At 35.5% G+C, this 15086-nt stretch overlaps 1 protein-coding gene across 5 annotated transcripts; it reads left to right on the top strand.

The window, feature by feature from the left end:
- Nucleotides 1–431: 431 nt before the first annotated feature.
- LOC136803449 (N-acetylated-alpha-linked acidic dipeptidase 2-like) lies at nt 432–14341 on the top strand. 5 transcript variants are annotated; one of them, XM_067060174.1, is made up of 18 exons: nt 432–513; nt 1046–1101; nt 3238–3479; nt 4232–4523; nt 5120–5242; nt 7078–7255; nt 7568–7661; nt 8134–8226; nt 8517–8602; nt 9024–9143; nt 9913–9995; nt 10929–10992; nt 11145–11212; nt 11754–11848; nt 11963–12053; nt 12378–12636; nt 13190–13373; nt 14072–14341. In XM_067060174.1, exons 3-18 carry the CDS (start codon nt 3253–3255, stop codon nt 14250–14252), a joined length of 2238 nt encoding a protein of 745 aa, XP_066916275.1. In that variant the 5' UTR covers nt 432–513; nt 1046–1101; nt 3238–3252; the 3' UTR covers nt 14253–14341. The 5 variants fall into 5 exon arrangements, with proteins under 5 accessions (XP_066916275.1, XP_066916273.1, XP_066916276.1 ...); XM_067060172.1 differs by lacking the exons at nt 432–513; nt 1046–1101 and adding an exon at nt 1625–1717; XM_067060175.1 differs by lacking the exons at nt 432–513; nt 1046–1101 and adding an exon at nt 1800–1878.
- The last annotated feature ends 745 nt before the right edge of the window (nt 14342–15086 follow it).

The following is a 15086-nucleotide window of genomic DNA, read 5'->3' as shown; positions in this document are numbered from 1 at the left end:
GCAAGTTTTGGTTAGACAACAAGCAATTTCACTGGGTTGAGAGACGCGAAATAGCCGCCTACTTTTTTTTTTCTCGCGCTCCGAAAACAATTAAAATGCTATCCAACGGCACAAAGTTTAAAAAGTCAAATTTTTGCTTCACTTTTTTTGCAGGAGAAAGCTTAAAGTTGCTAGCTCTTCGTGCTTTGATCTGTGGACGTAACGTACCCCTTTCTCTGGATTGGCATGTTAGATCTTTTAGCACTAATTAACTCATCGAAAAAGTTTCATTTGCCATACAGGATATTTTAATTTTCAATGATGAAACACTATAGCAAAACATTAACCAGAAATGTTTATTTACTTAGTAAAAAAGAAAAAATGACCAGATCATCATGTCTAAATGGACTATGTTTTAATGTCTAAAGTTTTGAGTTATAATCCTTTCTTCTGTTATTCATTATAAATTTTTTTGCATCTATAATTTGAGTGGTTTCAATCGAGACTTGGCGTGTCAACAAACCAGTGAAGGTGGTGAGGACATCATACATTTTGGTCCCTATCTACACCCCCTTCTCACAGACCGGGTGGGAATAACGGACCAAAACTCGGTGGGGATTGAATTCCCGTGTTTTTTTATGGTTGGGGATTTGAATTCTATTGTTTTCTAGCAAGAAAATTCAGCGGGATGGGTAAAATAGCACAATAGTTTACAGTGGGGATTTGCTTATCTGATTATTTTCAGAGGGGATAAAAATTAGAGTATAATTTTCCACGGGGGACGATATTTTGGCAATTTTTTTCAAGTGGGAAGGGTTCTCAGTGGGTCTGTGAGAAGGGGGTGACTATCTGCTCGTGCTCCTTACTACTATATGCGGTTTTGCAGAGGTCTGCATTTTAGACAAAGTTTTGACATCATCCAAGAAGGATGCACGGACTTAAGGTTTTATTTCTAGTAGATAATCGTGAGACCTGATTTCGGTCTTCTTAGATTCGTCTTTAATGACCCTTACTGTATATGTTTTATATGCACTTCTGTTGCTTATGTTTCTCTGTTGTTTTATAGAAATCTCATTGTTTTGTGTTGGACGAGCTTTTATTGTTTATCTTCATCTTTAACAAGTAAGTTCGTCAATTTATTCAAAATATTTCTCGGTGGACAATGGTCCCGAATACTCTCCCTACATGACATAATCCTCTATTTTGGTGAAAATTCTCTGGAATTCTTAATGTTTGAATTACACAAAAGAGTCAACTGAACGACCTGACTCACCAGGCTCGAAATAACGATTTCAAGTGCGGGTCTGACAAAATGTCCGATCAGAGTTGCTTTAGCTTGAAAATTATGATTTTTGGGTTGGACAAGGAGCTATTTGGTTCAGACAATGTCCGATGTCCGACCGCTATTTCAAGCCTTGACTGACATATTTAATTCCAGCTCAAAGGGGATAAGGTGAATTAAAAAACCCAATCTTACAAATGTTACAAATCTTTATTTGTTATTAGTATATATGAAACCCATTTGCCACATTTAGTGATCCTTATAACATATAACTTAAGTTTTGATGGTTTGAAAATGTTGAAGTGAGTTTAGACATTATCTTGTCATTTCACTGTGCAACGGAAAAGTTTTCACCAGATAGCTCGTAAGCTATCGGATTTTGATAGTTAGTGGTGTCGTTTAAAAAACCTTCTTTTCTTTGCAATGAAAACAACCTTGGAATGCGAGTATACTAAGGTAATATGATAGCTAAGTTTTTGTTTTTTATAGTTTTTTATGAATTAGTGTAGTTTGTATGTAAATGTGTCTGTAAGCCCTTTTTTCATTCAGTTTTCCGTGATGCCGTCCAAATAGTAGGTTTCTTGCGAAGTGTCAACAAAATAAGTTGTAACTAGTAAGTAAGTAACTAGGTTGGGTTGGTTTATATTTTTGATTTACGGATTCAATTATAACGAGATTATGTTTTTTTTGGAGGAATTATCTTGATTGTTAAAAATAAAAGGTGCTAAAATTATCTTCGCGCTAAATTTTGGGTTTATTATATTATTTTTACCCGAGAAAGAGAGGCCTTCCAGTGAACGGAAAAGGACCTATTCTTATCTCCCGAATAGACGGGGGGGGGATCCGAATAAGCAGGGGGTAGGAAAATTTTCTAAATTAAAATTCTAATAAGCGGGGGGGGGGGTAATTTGAAGACAGAATTCTTTTAACTGATATCAATTTCAACAATAAAAAAGAAACTTTAATATATTAACACGTAAAGGTCTATCTACACTGTAATAAAATATTAAATTATTCGAATTTAATTAGCGGGGGGTCTTAATAAGAGCGGGGAGAGGCATGGATATTTTTCTCTTAACAATTAGGGGGGACGTCTATTCGGGAGACAAGAGTACCCAGCATGGTAGCATCGGGCAAAGGTAGATTCACTCCAAGGAATCGAAATCCGACCTCCTGCTCGAAACTCAAGGCTTATAATCACTATGCCACTGCGCCTGAGTATCTTTCCTGTCGTCTTGAAGTTTAATTTTTAGCGTTGTATAAATAATTAAAATCCATTGATAGCCTTATTTCTAACCCCAATATTTTACATCGACACGGCTTTAGCCAACTTTAAAAAGCTTATCTAATCAAATTACTGTAGTTTCAAAGCATTTTTATATATTTGTTATAATCAGTAAAACTAAGGTTACAGGGGCTTCAATCTGCTGGTAAAGATTTTGAATGTTAACCAATTAGTTTTTGAATTTTCTTGAAGAACCATCACAGCAAAATGTGTGAAATAACTAAATAAATCAAAACACGCTTAGCAAATTTTCTATTACTCTAGAACATATAGTTCAACTGTATTTCTTGTTTACATCTACCGGGAATTGGCATGGAGGTAATTTTTATAATTCTTTCCTACCAACCAGCTTAAGTGTAGTTTTGACTCGGGCGAGTGGAATTGGCAAATCTTCTTACCAAAATTTTTCCCCAAGGGCCTCATCATGAGGTTCTGAGTATGATAATCTACATAAAATTCCGCTTCCAACGGTACCAAGAAAGTTTACGCGGAATTTTTTTCTATGTTCACCCCTGTTTTATTGTATTTCGGCCAGACTATAAATAAAAGGGACATACTAAAAATAACCTAATTAGAAAAAATTTGTTAATGTTAATGTCTGATTTATAATTCTTACTTCGGGGATGCATGCAGCCTATTCAGCACATGAGAGAAATTATAGAAATTATTGCAATCATTCTTTTTTTTTCAGGTAAAAGGAGGTACCATGGCTCGGAATACACCACGATTTTACGCATTCCTGGTTGCACTTGGTGTAGTCTGTTTCTGTATTGGTATTCTGGCCGGTTTCTACGCTGGAAAGAACAGATATGAAAGTGATGGTGAAGTTTCAGTGTCACCATCAAAAAGTTCAAGAAGTGACGCAGAAAGAGAGGAATTTTATAAGAGCGTGTTTCAAGAAATGAAAGCAGACAATATTCGTAGTAATCTGAAGTAAGTTTATATCTTGCAATTTATTTAAAGGAATTCGGTTTCATATTTTATTTCCAAGATAGTAATCACCTTTCAATCCTTTACGGCGTGGATTTGGAGGGGTCTGGTAATAGATTTACAAGGAAACGCCCAAAATTCGTTTGTTTTCTGCAAATATTAATGCAGTCAGACATCTGGAGTCAGGCATTCTTAACGCCATTCGCCACTCAGTCTCCTCACAGTTTAAAGGTTGAATAACTGTCTAGAGTCAATTAAGGGCTTGGGAAATCGTATCCACATTCGACCCAAACGGAGTAACTCCAATGAGAAGAGACGAGGTTGGCACGTATATATCTTTCTGCTTTCTAAGATCTTAACACGGGAATGTTAATACAGTTGACGCTCTCTACCTCGAATTTGAAGGGGTCTTTTTTGAACTTTCATCGAATAAGGGGGCGTATTGAATAGTAGAGCGTCTTTTATGAGAGATTCTTGTTGACTGTGACTTTCAATATCATCGAATAACGGAGCGTATTGAATAGTAGTACGTCGATTTAGAGAGATTCTTGTTGACTGTGACTTTCAATATCATCGAATAACGGAGCGTATTGAATAGTAGAGCGTCTTTTATGAGAGATTCTTGTTGACTGTGACTTTCAATATCATCGAATAACGGAGCGTATTGAATAGTAGAACTTCGATTTAGAGAGCGTCAACTGCAGCACTTATAAATTGGAAACAATAGACCTAATTGACTATTCATTTTTTTCTAGAAATTATACAGCATTACCGCATCCACCGGGTCTCGCACAGAACGAAAAACTTGGTAATCAAATAGCTGACGAATGGGGAAAACATATGGACAAGATTGAAAAATTCAAATACAATATTTATCTCTCGTACCCTGAAGCTCCTGGTGAAATTACTTTACACCAAGATAATGGAAAGAATTTTGATAAGAAGAAATTAGTGATCAATAATGAGCCTTCTTTTGATGAGTCAGAGAAAAATAACGATAAATTATTATACCCGTTTAATGCGTTTTCTGGTAGAGGAACTGTTACGGTAAATATTTCAAGACTTTATATATTAAATTCAGGCGTTTAGATCGAACTCTCCAATTAAATAGCCATACGAGGTGAGGGGGTTTGGGGTTGCTAACCTTTTCAAGCCATATAAAACTCTTGAAATTGTGTGGATTTTCCCCCTGGAAAAATGGCAAAGTTTGTGAAAAACCCCCAGGAGCATAAGTGTTCTTCTTTATACCATAACGTACTAAAATAAATCTTTTACCCTTTGAAAATTTCTGAATAATCTTTAGCCCCTTGGAAATTTAGATCATGTCCCTAGAAATTTAAAAAAATTTATTAGAATCCTTTTTATGTAAACAAGCTTATAATTTCACCCCTTGGAATAGAAAATAGAAGTAGACGAATATAAATGCGAGGCTAGGAAAAAAAAAAATTTGGAATTTCTTCTTTGGGGACCTCGTGGAAAATATATGTCCACCCCCACCATTTATGGATATAAAATGGAGCTGCACATATGTAGACTGGTGAATAAAATTAAAAATAAATCCAAATTTAAACTGAAAATTTTAATACATTTTCAACACTTTCCCACTGACCATTCATTCATTATATATTTACCACTTTTTTCAGGCTGAAATAGTTTATGGCAATTATGGTCTTGACAAAGACTTTGACACTTTGAAAAATGCTGGAATTGACGTCGAAGGGAAAATCATGATCTTTAGATATGGCAAAACTGCACGGTCGAGAAAGGTAAGATGCTCTAATTTCAAAGTAAATTTGTGAAGATGCAGTTATGGAAGAATCAGCTTCAAGTTACTCTATACCAGAGTGTATCAACCTTCTAGATAGATTTGTAATTAATAGTTGATATTGATTAGCCTCGAGCTAAGTACACATTGTACTACTTTGCATCAACTTTAAAGAAAAGAAACATAAACATAAACATACACGTTTTTTTTTTTTAAGAAACTAGTTTTACCAAGCAGCCTCAATGTTTCTTAAGAAATCGGCCTTTTGAGCCTTAAATGTTTCTTACATGTTTCTAAACTTTTTGACATAATCAGCCTCATTGAAGGCTGAATTGGAAGGTTCTTAAGAAAAACCGAATTAAAATAGTTATTTTCTCATTCTCAGCCTCAGCATGTTTCTTAGATGTTTCTTAGTTTTTAGGCATTCTGAGCCTCATGTTTCTTAAAAGTGTGTTTCTTAAAAAAAAAAAACGTGTAACTCACGTAAAACGTGACTTTTAGTGAAATGATTTTGAAATTTCCGTGTCTTTTTTCATTAATATTATTTCATAGTTTCTTTTAACATAGTCTAGTACCTCTGGCGATAAAACTTTAGTTCCTAGTGGGGGAGGGACTATTATATCTATGCAACAACCTAATAAAATAGATAGACCAGTATCCTATTGAAATGATCCGCGTAAGAATGATAAAAAAATTAATGATTTTTTGCATCATTAAAATGTCATTCCGCGTGCAAAAGTATTTTTTTAAGATTAGCTATTGGTTGATATTGATCACATGACCTAAATTTTGTGAATATGTTCTTAATTTCAAGTCAAACTTTTAGGCTTAAAAATTAGTAAACATTCTTAAAATTATAACATTTGTATTTGGATAGTGTTTGTGTTTTTTATCTTAAGAACGCACCATGAACGCGCGTTTATTTTCTTAGTTAGAGTCTTTCAAAAATGTTTATGTTCTTAAAGAAAATGCGCTGAAAAGCGCAACAGTGTTGTCGAAAAAAATTGAAAAATATCTTGTGAAAACGATGATTAAAAATGCGATCAGACGTAAGCAAAAAAAATCGAAAATTATATTTATGGTCAGTAGAAATTCGATATAATTGATTTTACACCATTTACAGATGCTTGTAAAAAGTCTAATTTCTTTGTAATATGACTTACGCGGACGGTGGAAAGACGGCAAGATGAAAGAATACAAAATGAATAGAAAACAAAAGATTTTTAAGAGCCATTGTATGAAGTTCTTGGTCTATCTATTTTATTAAGTCGTTGATCTATGTTAGTATTGTTGTAGTATATTTTCGTTAGTGCACTTGTGATCTTTTCAAATAAAGAAAAGTATCTCCGTAGACATCGGATCGATTTACAGACAAGCTTAAACTAGATCTGGAAAAACTATCATAAATGGCTGAAATTTGATACAGAGATATATTATGGATATTAACCACCAAAAAACACATTCATTATATATTTACACTTTGAAATATATTCACTTGGAAAGGCTTGGCCCTTTTTTGGCCTCAATTTTTGAGATGCCTTGGAGTTTTTACAAGATACTTCACTAATTGGTCATTTAAAGTAATAGAGATGACGCGTTCTTTAGAAAAAGTAATAAGATTCTTTTATTACAACTTAACGACGAACCAAATCAAATAAGAGCTTGTAAAAACTCCAGCTTGCCCCCCAATTTTTAAGACTAATTCAGCACAAACCCTTACATAAAGATTCAGAAAAAAACTGATATAAATGCTTAATTTTACTTTAATAGCTAAAAAAAATGTTTGTAGATCCATAGCTTTCTAATGCTTCACTAATTTCACACTGTATTTTTCAGGTCGAAAGGTCTGAAGCACGCAAAGCAGTAGGAGTAATTATTTTTACTGATCCATCAGATCACACAGTACAAGGTGAAGAATATCCAAAAGGGTGGATGTTGAATCGATATGGTGTCCAACGTGGAACGGTCAATCGTCTCCCTGGTGACGCTCTCTCCATTGGTTACCCGTCTAAAGGTATTAATAAGAAACACTAAAGTCGAATTCGGTAATTTTTGTGACTTTATGACTTTCGAGAGGTTTTATGCAGAACACATTTATACTCCAGTTAAAGAAAACTCGAGCATTGAACTAAGGCTTATAAGGCATTTTTACCTGAAGAGACCAGAGAACTTGTTTGGTTAAGGGGACAGTCGAGTAATAGAGGTTCGACTTACGGAGACTCCGCTGTTTTTAACTAGGATTGCAATTTAATTATCCACTCCAACGATTATAATGTAAAATCTCTGTTCATCTTGAGAAGATATTAATTTTGTTTTTCGTATATAGATAACTACTTCCGAAAAGATGAATCAAAATACAGTGGAAACCCAGCCATTCCTTCACAACCAATCTCCTATTCCACTGCATACGAAATATTACAGTAAGAATTTGTGTATTCGTTTCCATACAAACTACTTGAAAGTTTGCAAAGGCAAGTGTTGATTTAAAAAATGAGTCCTTAAATTGAAAACGAATCCAGGGGTCACCTTTCCCAAAAAAGACCTCCTCAACATCGGTATGAGTTTTTTTATCAATAACCCAGCAATAACCCAAATATAAGACTGCCACCCATCATGACTCCTTTGGCTTTAGCATGAAGGAGAGCACCAAGCTACGGTGCGAAAGGTTGTGTGTTCGACTCCCAGCTGGGTGATACTAAAAATCCCAAAAATGGTACTAAAATGCCACTCTGCTTGATGCTTAAGCAACAGACTTATCAAGGGTAAGTGGAGAAACCCACGGAAAGGAGTGAAGACCTTTCCTATCTTTGGGTAGAGAGCTAGAGAAAAGGGAGTATTCGGGTCGCCCATGAGTGTGGTTTCAAATTTACTTACTTTCTCTTCCTTCACCAGATACATGAAACTGAATGACAATGACACAGCACTACCATCAGGATTTCAAGGAGGCTTAAATTTCACCTATCCTTTGACATCTGGTAAAGGAAGGTAGGTCACTAGTATGACGCTAGTATGAAGCTCAATAGCCAAAATTGTTTTGAAACTCTATTGTGAGGTGGTGTCTGGTCAACTCGACATCTATCTATCCAACTGTACTGAAGTCCTTAATATAATCTGCAACGGAGATAAAAAAAGGCTTTAACTTTTGATAGAATTTGAATAAGCTAGCGGTTTTGTGCCTGTTGAAAAGGAATTTAAGAGTGGATTTCTAGAGGCAGACTTTAGCCAATTAACATTTAGATTCATCTTCGAATCCAATGTATCACTTCTTTTTCAAGGAATGTCACATTGAATGTTTCAACAATATTAGAGACAAAAGCAACATACACTATCTGTGGAACAATCTTCGGACAGAAAGAACCTGGTAAGAACATTTTTCGTACTCTCTCGATGAAGTTTCATATTTGGAAACATGATATAACTAATTTCGATTCAAAGGGTACTATCAAAGACCAAAATATGTAACGTGTAAAAATTGGAAAAATTAGTCTCACAAAGGGTTGAAAAAACGTCCAAAAGGAGTCAAAATTTTCGAAATGCAGTCTCTCGCTAGGTTTATTTTCAAACTTTGGCTCTGCAATACCCACAACCTCGCAAACCTATTACCCCCTCGGGTGTCGATATCCTTTGAACCAGAAATTTAAGGATGGTTTTATTAGGATTATGTTGATAACTTTTAAATTTGATCCTCTAGAGACTAAGATTTATTAATCGACTTATAGAAGTAGTCGAATTGTCTATTCGAAGAAACAAATTTACTATTCACCACACCATCATTTTTCTAGATCGTTACGTCATGCTTGGTAACCATAGAGACGGCTGGACATACGGAGCATGTGATCCGTCAAGTGGAACGGCTGTCATGTCCGAAATTGTACGAAGTCTTGGTGCCCAAAAGAAAAAAGGTAAACAAGACTGAATATCTCTTGGTACTCTAAGGACATCAATCCCCTGTCTAACTAGATCCTTTGATCCTACTTTCAATTGACTAATATGTCTAAGATCCCTTTTGAAAAAAATAATCTGCACAAAATTTCGAAAAAAGTTGCTATATCAACTTTTATCACCAAGCTTTGTGTATTTTCATTTAATTACTTGGATTTAAACACTCACTAACGGTAGAAGACAGCTTGCTCATGTTTTATGTTTACGTTTTTCTGCGAATGATACGGTCAATGAAGTATAAGCCCGAAGGGCTAGAATCGAATCTCTAACCTTTCTCAGGCAAGAAAAGGCCGCGCAACTTTGGAAGGATTTGGTAGGCTTCAAATCCTACCAAAGAGATTCATTTCTAGCCCTTGGGCTTATACTTCATTGGATACGGTTAGCTTCTTATTTTACTATCTTGGACTTGACGGGTCAAAAATTGACGGTTATTTCAAATCGCTTCAGTCACTGCGCCGTCCTTAAAAATGCTAAAACATAAACACGCTAATAGCGAGTTTTAGTATTCGTAATAAATCGAAAAAGCAAAGTTGACATGTGACTAAAATCGCCGTTAACTTTGCTCGACGACGGTAAAAACATCAAAATACCGTCATCTAAGGCGATATAGAGCCGTACATCACCATCGTCTTTGTTTTGCGTCGACTTCATTTACCGTCTTCCTCGAAATCATCGGATACATAAACACGCTAATAACTGGATGAATACAGTATGTCTTTTTCTCAACAGGCTGGCGTCCACAGAGAAGTATCATGACATGTAGTTGGGGTGCTGAAGAACCTGGTATTCAAGGCTCAACTGAATGGGCTGATGTAAGTGGACCTTGTTTATAGTGTCCCTCTGGTCTGTTTTGAATAGTGCTTTTCAGTGAATGGTTCTGATCCGATCCTAAGATAACATTCACTTTTGAAGAGAGGGAAATCAATACGCCTGTGACAAACTAATCCTTGAGAATAGCACATTTCCACATGGTTGAATCTGACGCAGTCTGACGAAGTATTTAATACCAAACTACAATGACAGACTAATCTTCCCACAAACTCGTTCCCTGTGTATTACCAGCTTTTTCTATGCTTACTGATAGCGCTAGATGATATTCTCTGGCGTCTATCAGTAACGTAAATAAAGCCTGGAATACACTGGGACGAGGTTGATCATCCCATACTCTAGTATCAGATCATTGTACACCCTTATATGACATGGTTTAGTCGGGGCGTTGATAAATTCACCTGCAAGAGTAAAGCAATGAAAAAGTGGATTCGACCCCTAACCACTTGTTTGGAATCGATCTGCCACTCCTTTTCTTTTTCTAAGTACATGATGTACTAATGTGGTTCCCTTGCTAATAGTCTGTGTAGACCTCTACGGAACCAAGCACAAGTTTGTTGTCAATAGTCTACCTTTATAGGGAATCTTAACAATAATCAGCCAAGCTCGTACCCAGGGCCACTTGCATCACTTTTTTAATTTAACTTATGGACCAGATACTTTCGTGAGCGCTATATCAGAATCATAAATGTGACCTAAAAGACTGGGTTCGAGCTTGAATAACCGGCTTTATTTTACTACTACAAAGACTGGTATTTATTTAAAGTCAGATATCTAATGATTACTAATATTATTCGCATAGGTCAGCCAAATTTGAAGATGTATGTCTATGACCGATTAAAGCGTCTCTATTGGTGCTATCAAATTTTGGAAGGGTCTAATTCCTTGTTGTGAAGTTTGTAATCTGTTTATTTTAGGAGAACCACAAGTTTTTGACGAACAATGTTGCTGCTTACCTGAATGTCGACATGGCTGTTGAAGGTTTGTCATAAATTATTTTCTTTATGGCAAACTCAAACTCAAACTCAATAGATAGTGCGATTTAAAGTTTTAGATGTACAACTGACGTATTTAACATTTTCTAGTATTACAGCTACAATTTAATTCCAAAACTAAATTAATTTTTATTCTAGGAAATTTCACAGTACGTATGAAAGTGTTGGACTATTTGGCAGATGGTATCCTCAAAATGTCGAAATTGGTATGAAATAATTACAGTGGAGTCTTATTGTCTGCGACCGCAGTCAGAGGCGACCCGAAGGCTCCTCTTTCGATAGCTATCTACCCGAAGGTAGGGGAGGTCATCATTCTTTCTCCCTGGATTGCTCCTTTTACCCTTGATCCTTGTCTTAATTGCTGAGCATCAAGCAGAGAGACATCAAGTACAATTTTATTAATCTTTGGTATGACCCAGCTGGGGGTTGAACCCACAACCTTGCGTACCGTAGCCGGATGCTCTACCACTGCACTACAGTCGCTAAACCTTTAACCGTACTCCATGGTTCAAACAAAGTTCCCCGCGTGTGTTCATGGGGACTCCACTGTATGTTGTATATCTGGAAGTAATTGCAATGGAGTAATCCCAATTCATCGGCAAATATCCAAATATCGTTCAGTATAGTCCACCCACAACTGTTCGCAATAGCAAGTTAATGTTAAAGCTAAAGAAAGAAACGACCACCACCACCCTACTAGTTTCAGGGTGTATATTATTAGTGAATGAGCGAATTGTTTCCTTCTAGATTGAAGCACCTAGCGACAGCTCTGTGACTCTTTATGAAGATTGGTTGGCCAAATCCAAAATATGGAGAAACAACACTTCTCTAACTAAACCATAGTAAGAAAATGTTTCTTCTTTTAACGAAAATGGAATAACTTTATCAACCAATTTCCAACCATCAGTTTCAATTATCAATTTTCCAGAAAAATGTTATTTATATTTATTTTTCAGTTTTGTCGCAGCGACATCAGGAAGTGACTATAAAGCTCTTTGGCATACGTATGGCACACCCATTGCTGATTTTCGTTACATCTTTGACAAGGTATAATGCTTTGAATATTTTAGAAAGGTTATTCTCCGGTGCTTAACAAACTGGGGGAAAACCTTCAAGTTTTAAAAAGCAGAGAGAACCTAATAAAGTCTGGGAGGGGTTGGGAAAAAATCGAAAAATTGATAAGCGGGGCGTTTATTAAGAAGCTGAAAGTATGGTTTATTGGGTTTATTTAAACAGCACTTCTGAACATTTCAAATAAATAGATTCTTCTCATCCCGGCCCACTTAATTTATTCGTTAATTCTGCTGTGTCAGCGATATGTATATCATTAAAAAACAGTGTCTTTATGATTGTTACCAATTATGATTGCAGGTCAAATACAAACAGCTACCACAGAATCCACATTATCACACTGCATATGAGAGTTTCGGTTGGATGGATAAAAAGTTGGACCCAGGGTTCATCCATCATTTAGCTATCGGACGTCTGTGGGCCGGACATCTCCTTTTAATTGCCGAATCCGACATTCTTCCGTATGATTTGGTGCAATTTACGGAACAGTTGCAAAGTTATTTTAAACAGTTTGATGATTATTACAAAGAGATTTTGGGAAATCAAACTATTAGTCTAGGTGAGTTTTTATACATTAATCAATCGTTAACGGCAAGGCTGGCTTTTGAGGGGTCTGGTAATGAATTCTTGGTTTTATGGGAATGTCATTGCACTGACTTCAGAATTTTTTAGGTCTTTCTTTCTTTTAAAGTAGAACCACTGACCTTTACATATCCCGGGACAAAGCTATATCCACCATCTTTGATCGGAGTTTTATTTTGAAAAGTGGTGCCCGCAAAGAAGCCATTGCAATGGTAAGAATTTAAAGAAAACTTCGATCAAAAATTATTTGCTTAGCCGGGATTGAGAAACTTTGTCCAGCCACTTCATGCTTTAGAAGTTTAATAGATGTATTCTTGTTTCATTTGTCCTCATTGATACCTATTTTTGATGAGCAACAAAGATATTACGAGTTTTTTTCATTTTAACAATTTTTGCAAAATTTCTTAAATTTATTCCTTAGGTTAACCAGAGACTTTAAGTGATTATTAGTAGCCTAGTAGCCAATTTTCCGCCTTTTCCTTTTTTTGAGTTTTTAAATAATTAAAGGTCCAATTATTATTTCATTTCAGATTTCGCAAAACAGAGGATCAACGCTTTGCTGGAAAAATGTAAAACGTTCCAAAAACATGTCGACGCTGTCAAAAAATCCAAAAACGAGGACAAAGATTTGAAATTACGAGCTATCAATGACAAATTAATGAATTTTGAACGCAATTTCATCATCAAAGGATTAGCGAAAAATGAAGCTACGAGGTATGGAAAACTGTATTAGATTTTGAAGGACAATATTGAAATTAATTTTCGTGGGAATTGATTTTAGCGTATTTTGCAGTTTTTTTGCCAAAACCGCGAGAATTTGAACCCGCGAAATACAATTTTTTCCAATTTTAATTTGTTGAAAAATTTGAAAAATCCTTAGAAAAATTAAAGAAATTTGTCCAAAAAAGGGCAAAACCGCGAAAATTAAAACACGCGAAATGCATTTTTCCGTTTTTATTCGACCGCGAATATTAGTTCTCGCGAAAATTAGTTCCGATAAGATGGTAGATACTTGACCTCGATTTCCTTAATGATTTTATCTCCTGACACTCGCTTCAGCGAGTCGGTAAAAATTAGTTTCTTTTTTCTCACCGGTAGGATTTTTTGGATATATTTTCCAATGGGTGAGGGGTTCACCGGGTCTGTAAAACATACGGTGCTGCTGTTATGTAGCATGAATAAAATTTGACTCTGCGAATGCTCTTCGACAAAGTTCATTAATTTGATTTTTATTTTCGTTCTTCATTTTCGCCCACTCTTTACAAATGTGCGTACCCTCAATTTTTGCTTAATTTAAGATTTTGTTTAAGTTTTTCGGATTAAAAATATAGACTACAATTACAAAAAATGGACTTAGAAGTATTCTTACAGCATTAAAATATTGACTACGGTATCTATTCATCCATTTTTAGACACGCTGTCTACGCTACGTCATCTAACACATTAAAATCCATGAAATTCAATGGAATCGGAGAAGCTATCAAAGATGCTGTGAAGAATGGAGGGGACTGGGACGAGGTTCGCAAACAAATCACGTTACTTGTTTGGTGTATTGATACAGCAAATCGATCACTTGATGTCGAAAAATATTAATAATACCTAAAGGAAGGAAGCAGAAAATTCATGAAAATCAGATTCAAAAATACAAAAACTTTCTTATGAAGAAAAACATTTATGCACAACTAAACTGGAAAGTTTTCTTGATTTCTTCTCTGCGCTATCTCTGATAGTCATGGTAATTTGGACATAAATGCAGCAAGAATGCAGAAAGCATGACTTACAAATTGCAGTAAGGCTTCTTATTTTATGAAAACAGTTAAACAAAGGTTTTCATAAGTTAATTCCTATTCCAAATCCAGACTTTAGAGGTTTTTCAAATTAACTTTCGCAAATTTGTGGAAGAAAACGTTCGATTTGTGTAATGAGTGGCTTCTACAAATTCGAACATTTTCTAAGTTAAGTAACTTTGGCAAAAACTGAAAACCTCTATAGTAGGAGATGCATCATTCCAAAAGTAGTGTCCTTGATAGAGGACCCTATCGTCTACACAAGATCACTAAAAAAGGGAATAGTTTATTAGAAGGCGGGAAAAATATGTGAACGGGTAGTTAGCCCGGGGCGGGGATGTTTACAGCTTCAAACTCTCCCGCCACTTTATTTTCCGTAAACCGCCCTGACTCTACTGCGTATATATTTTACCCGCGATTTACTATCGCTCTAACGTCTATCTCCTTGGTAACTTTGATTGACTTGCTCGATTTTCCCAGGCGGAATCTTAGAACACTTTACCAATGTTTAATATATAAGAGTAGCACAAATAGATTCAAAATCATTATCGTATTATTAATCTTTGTACATATTGGAAAATAGATGATTAGCTTTTGATGAAAATATGATTTTACACAAATCTTGCTGATCTTTATCACT

The sequence above is a fragment of the Clytia hemisphaerica genome, unplaced genomic scaffold, assembly GCF_902728285.1.
Source record: "Clytia hemisphaerica strain Z4C2 unplaced genomic scaffold, Clytia hemisphaerica genome assembly, whole genome shotgun sequence".
In the NCBI taxonomy this organism is placed as follows: domain Eukaryota; kingdom Metazoa; phylum Cnidaria; class Hydrozoa; order Leptothecata; family Clytiidae; genus Clytia; species Clytia hemisphaerica.
Note: the sequence above shows the minus strand (reverse complement) of the source record. Positions and strands in the feature narration are given on the sequence as shown.

What these genes read in the sequence shown, in the direction of transcription:
- LOC136803449 (XM_067060172.1), top strand. Translation starts at nt 1,685, where the DNA reads ATGAAAACAACCTTGGAATGCGAGTATACTAAG. An exon ending in AAACTGCACGGTCGAGAAAG is followed by an intron (nt 5,243 to 7,077) that starts GTAAGATGCTCT and finishes TGTATTTTTCAG; the next exon opens with GTCGAAAGGTCTGAAGCACG. An exon ending in TTGACATCTGGTAAAGGAAG is followed by an intron (nt 8,227 to 8,516) that starts GTAGGTCACTAG and finishes TTCTTTTTCAAG; the next exon opens with GAATGTCACATTGAATGTTT.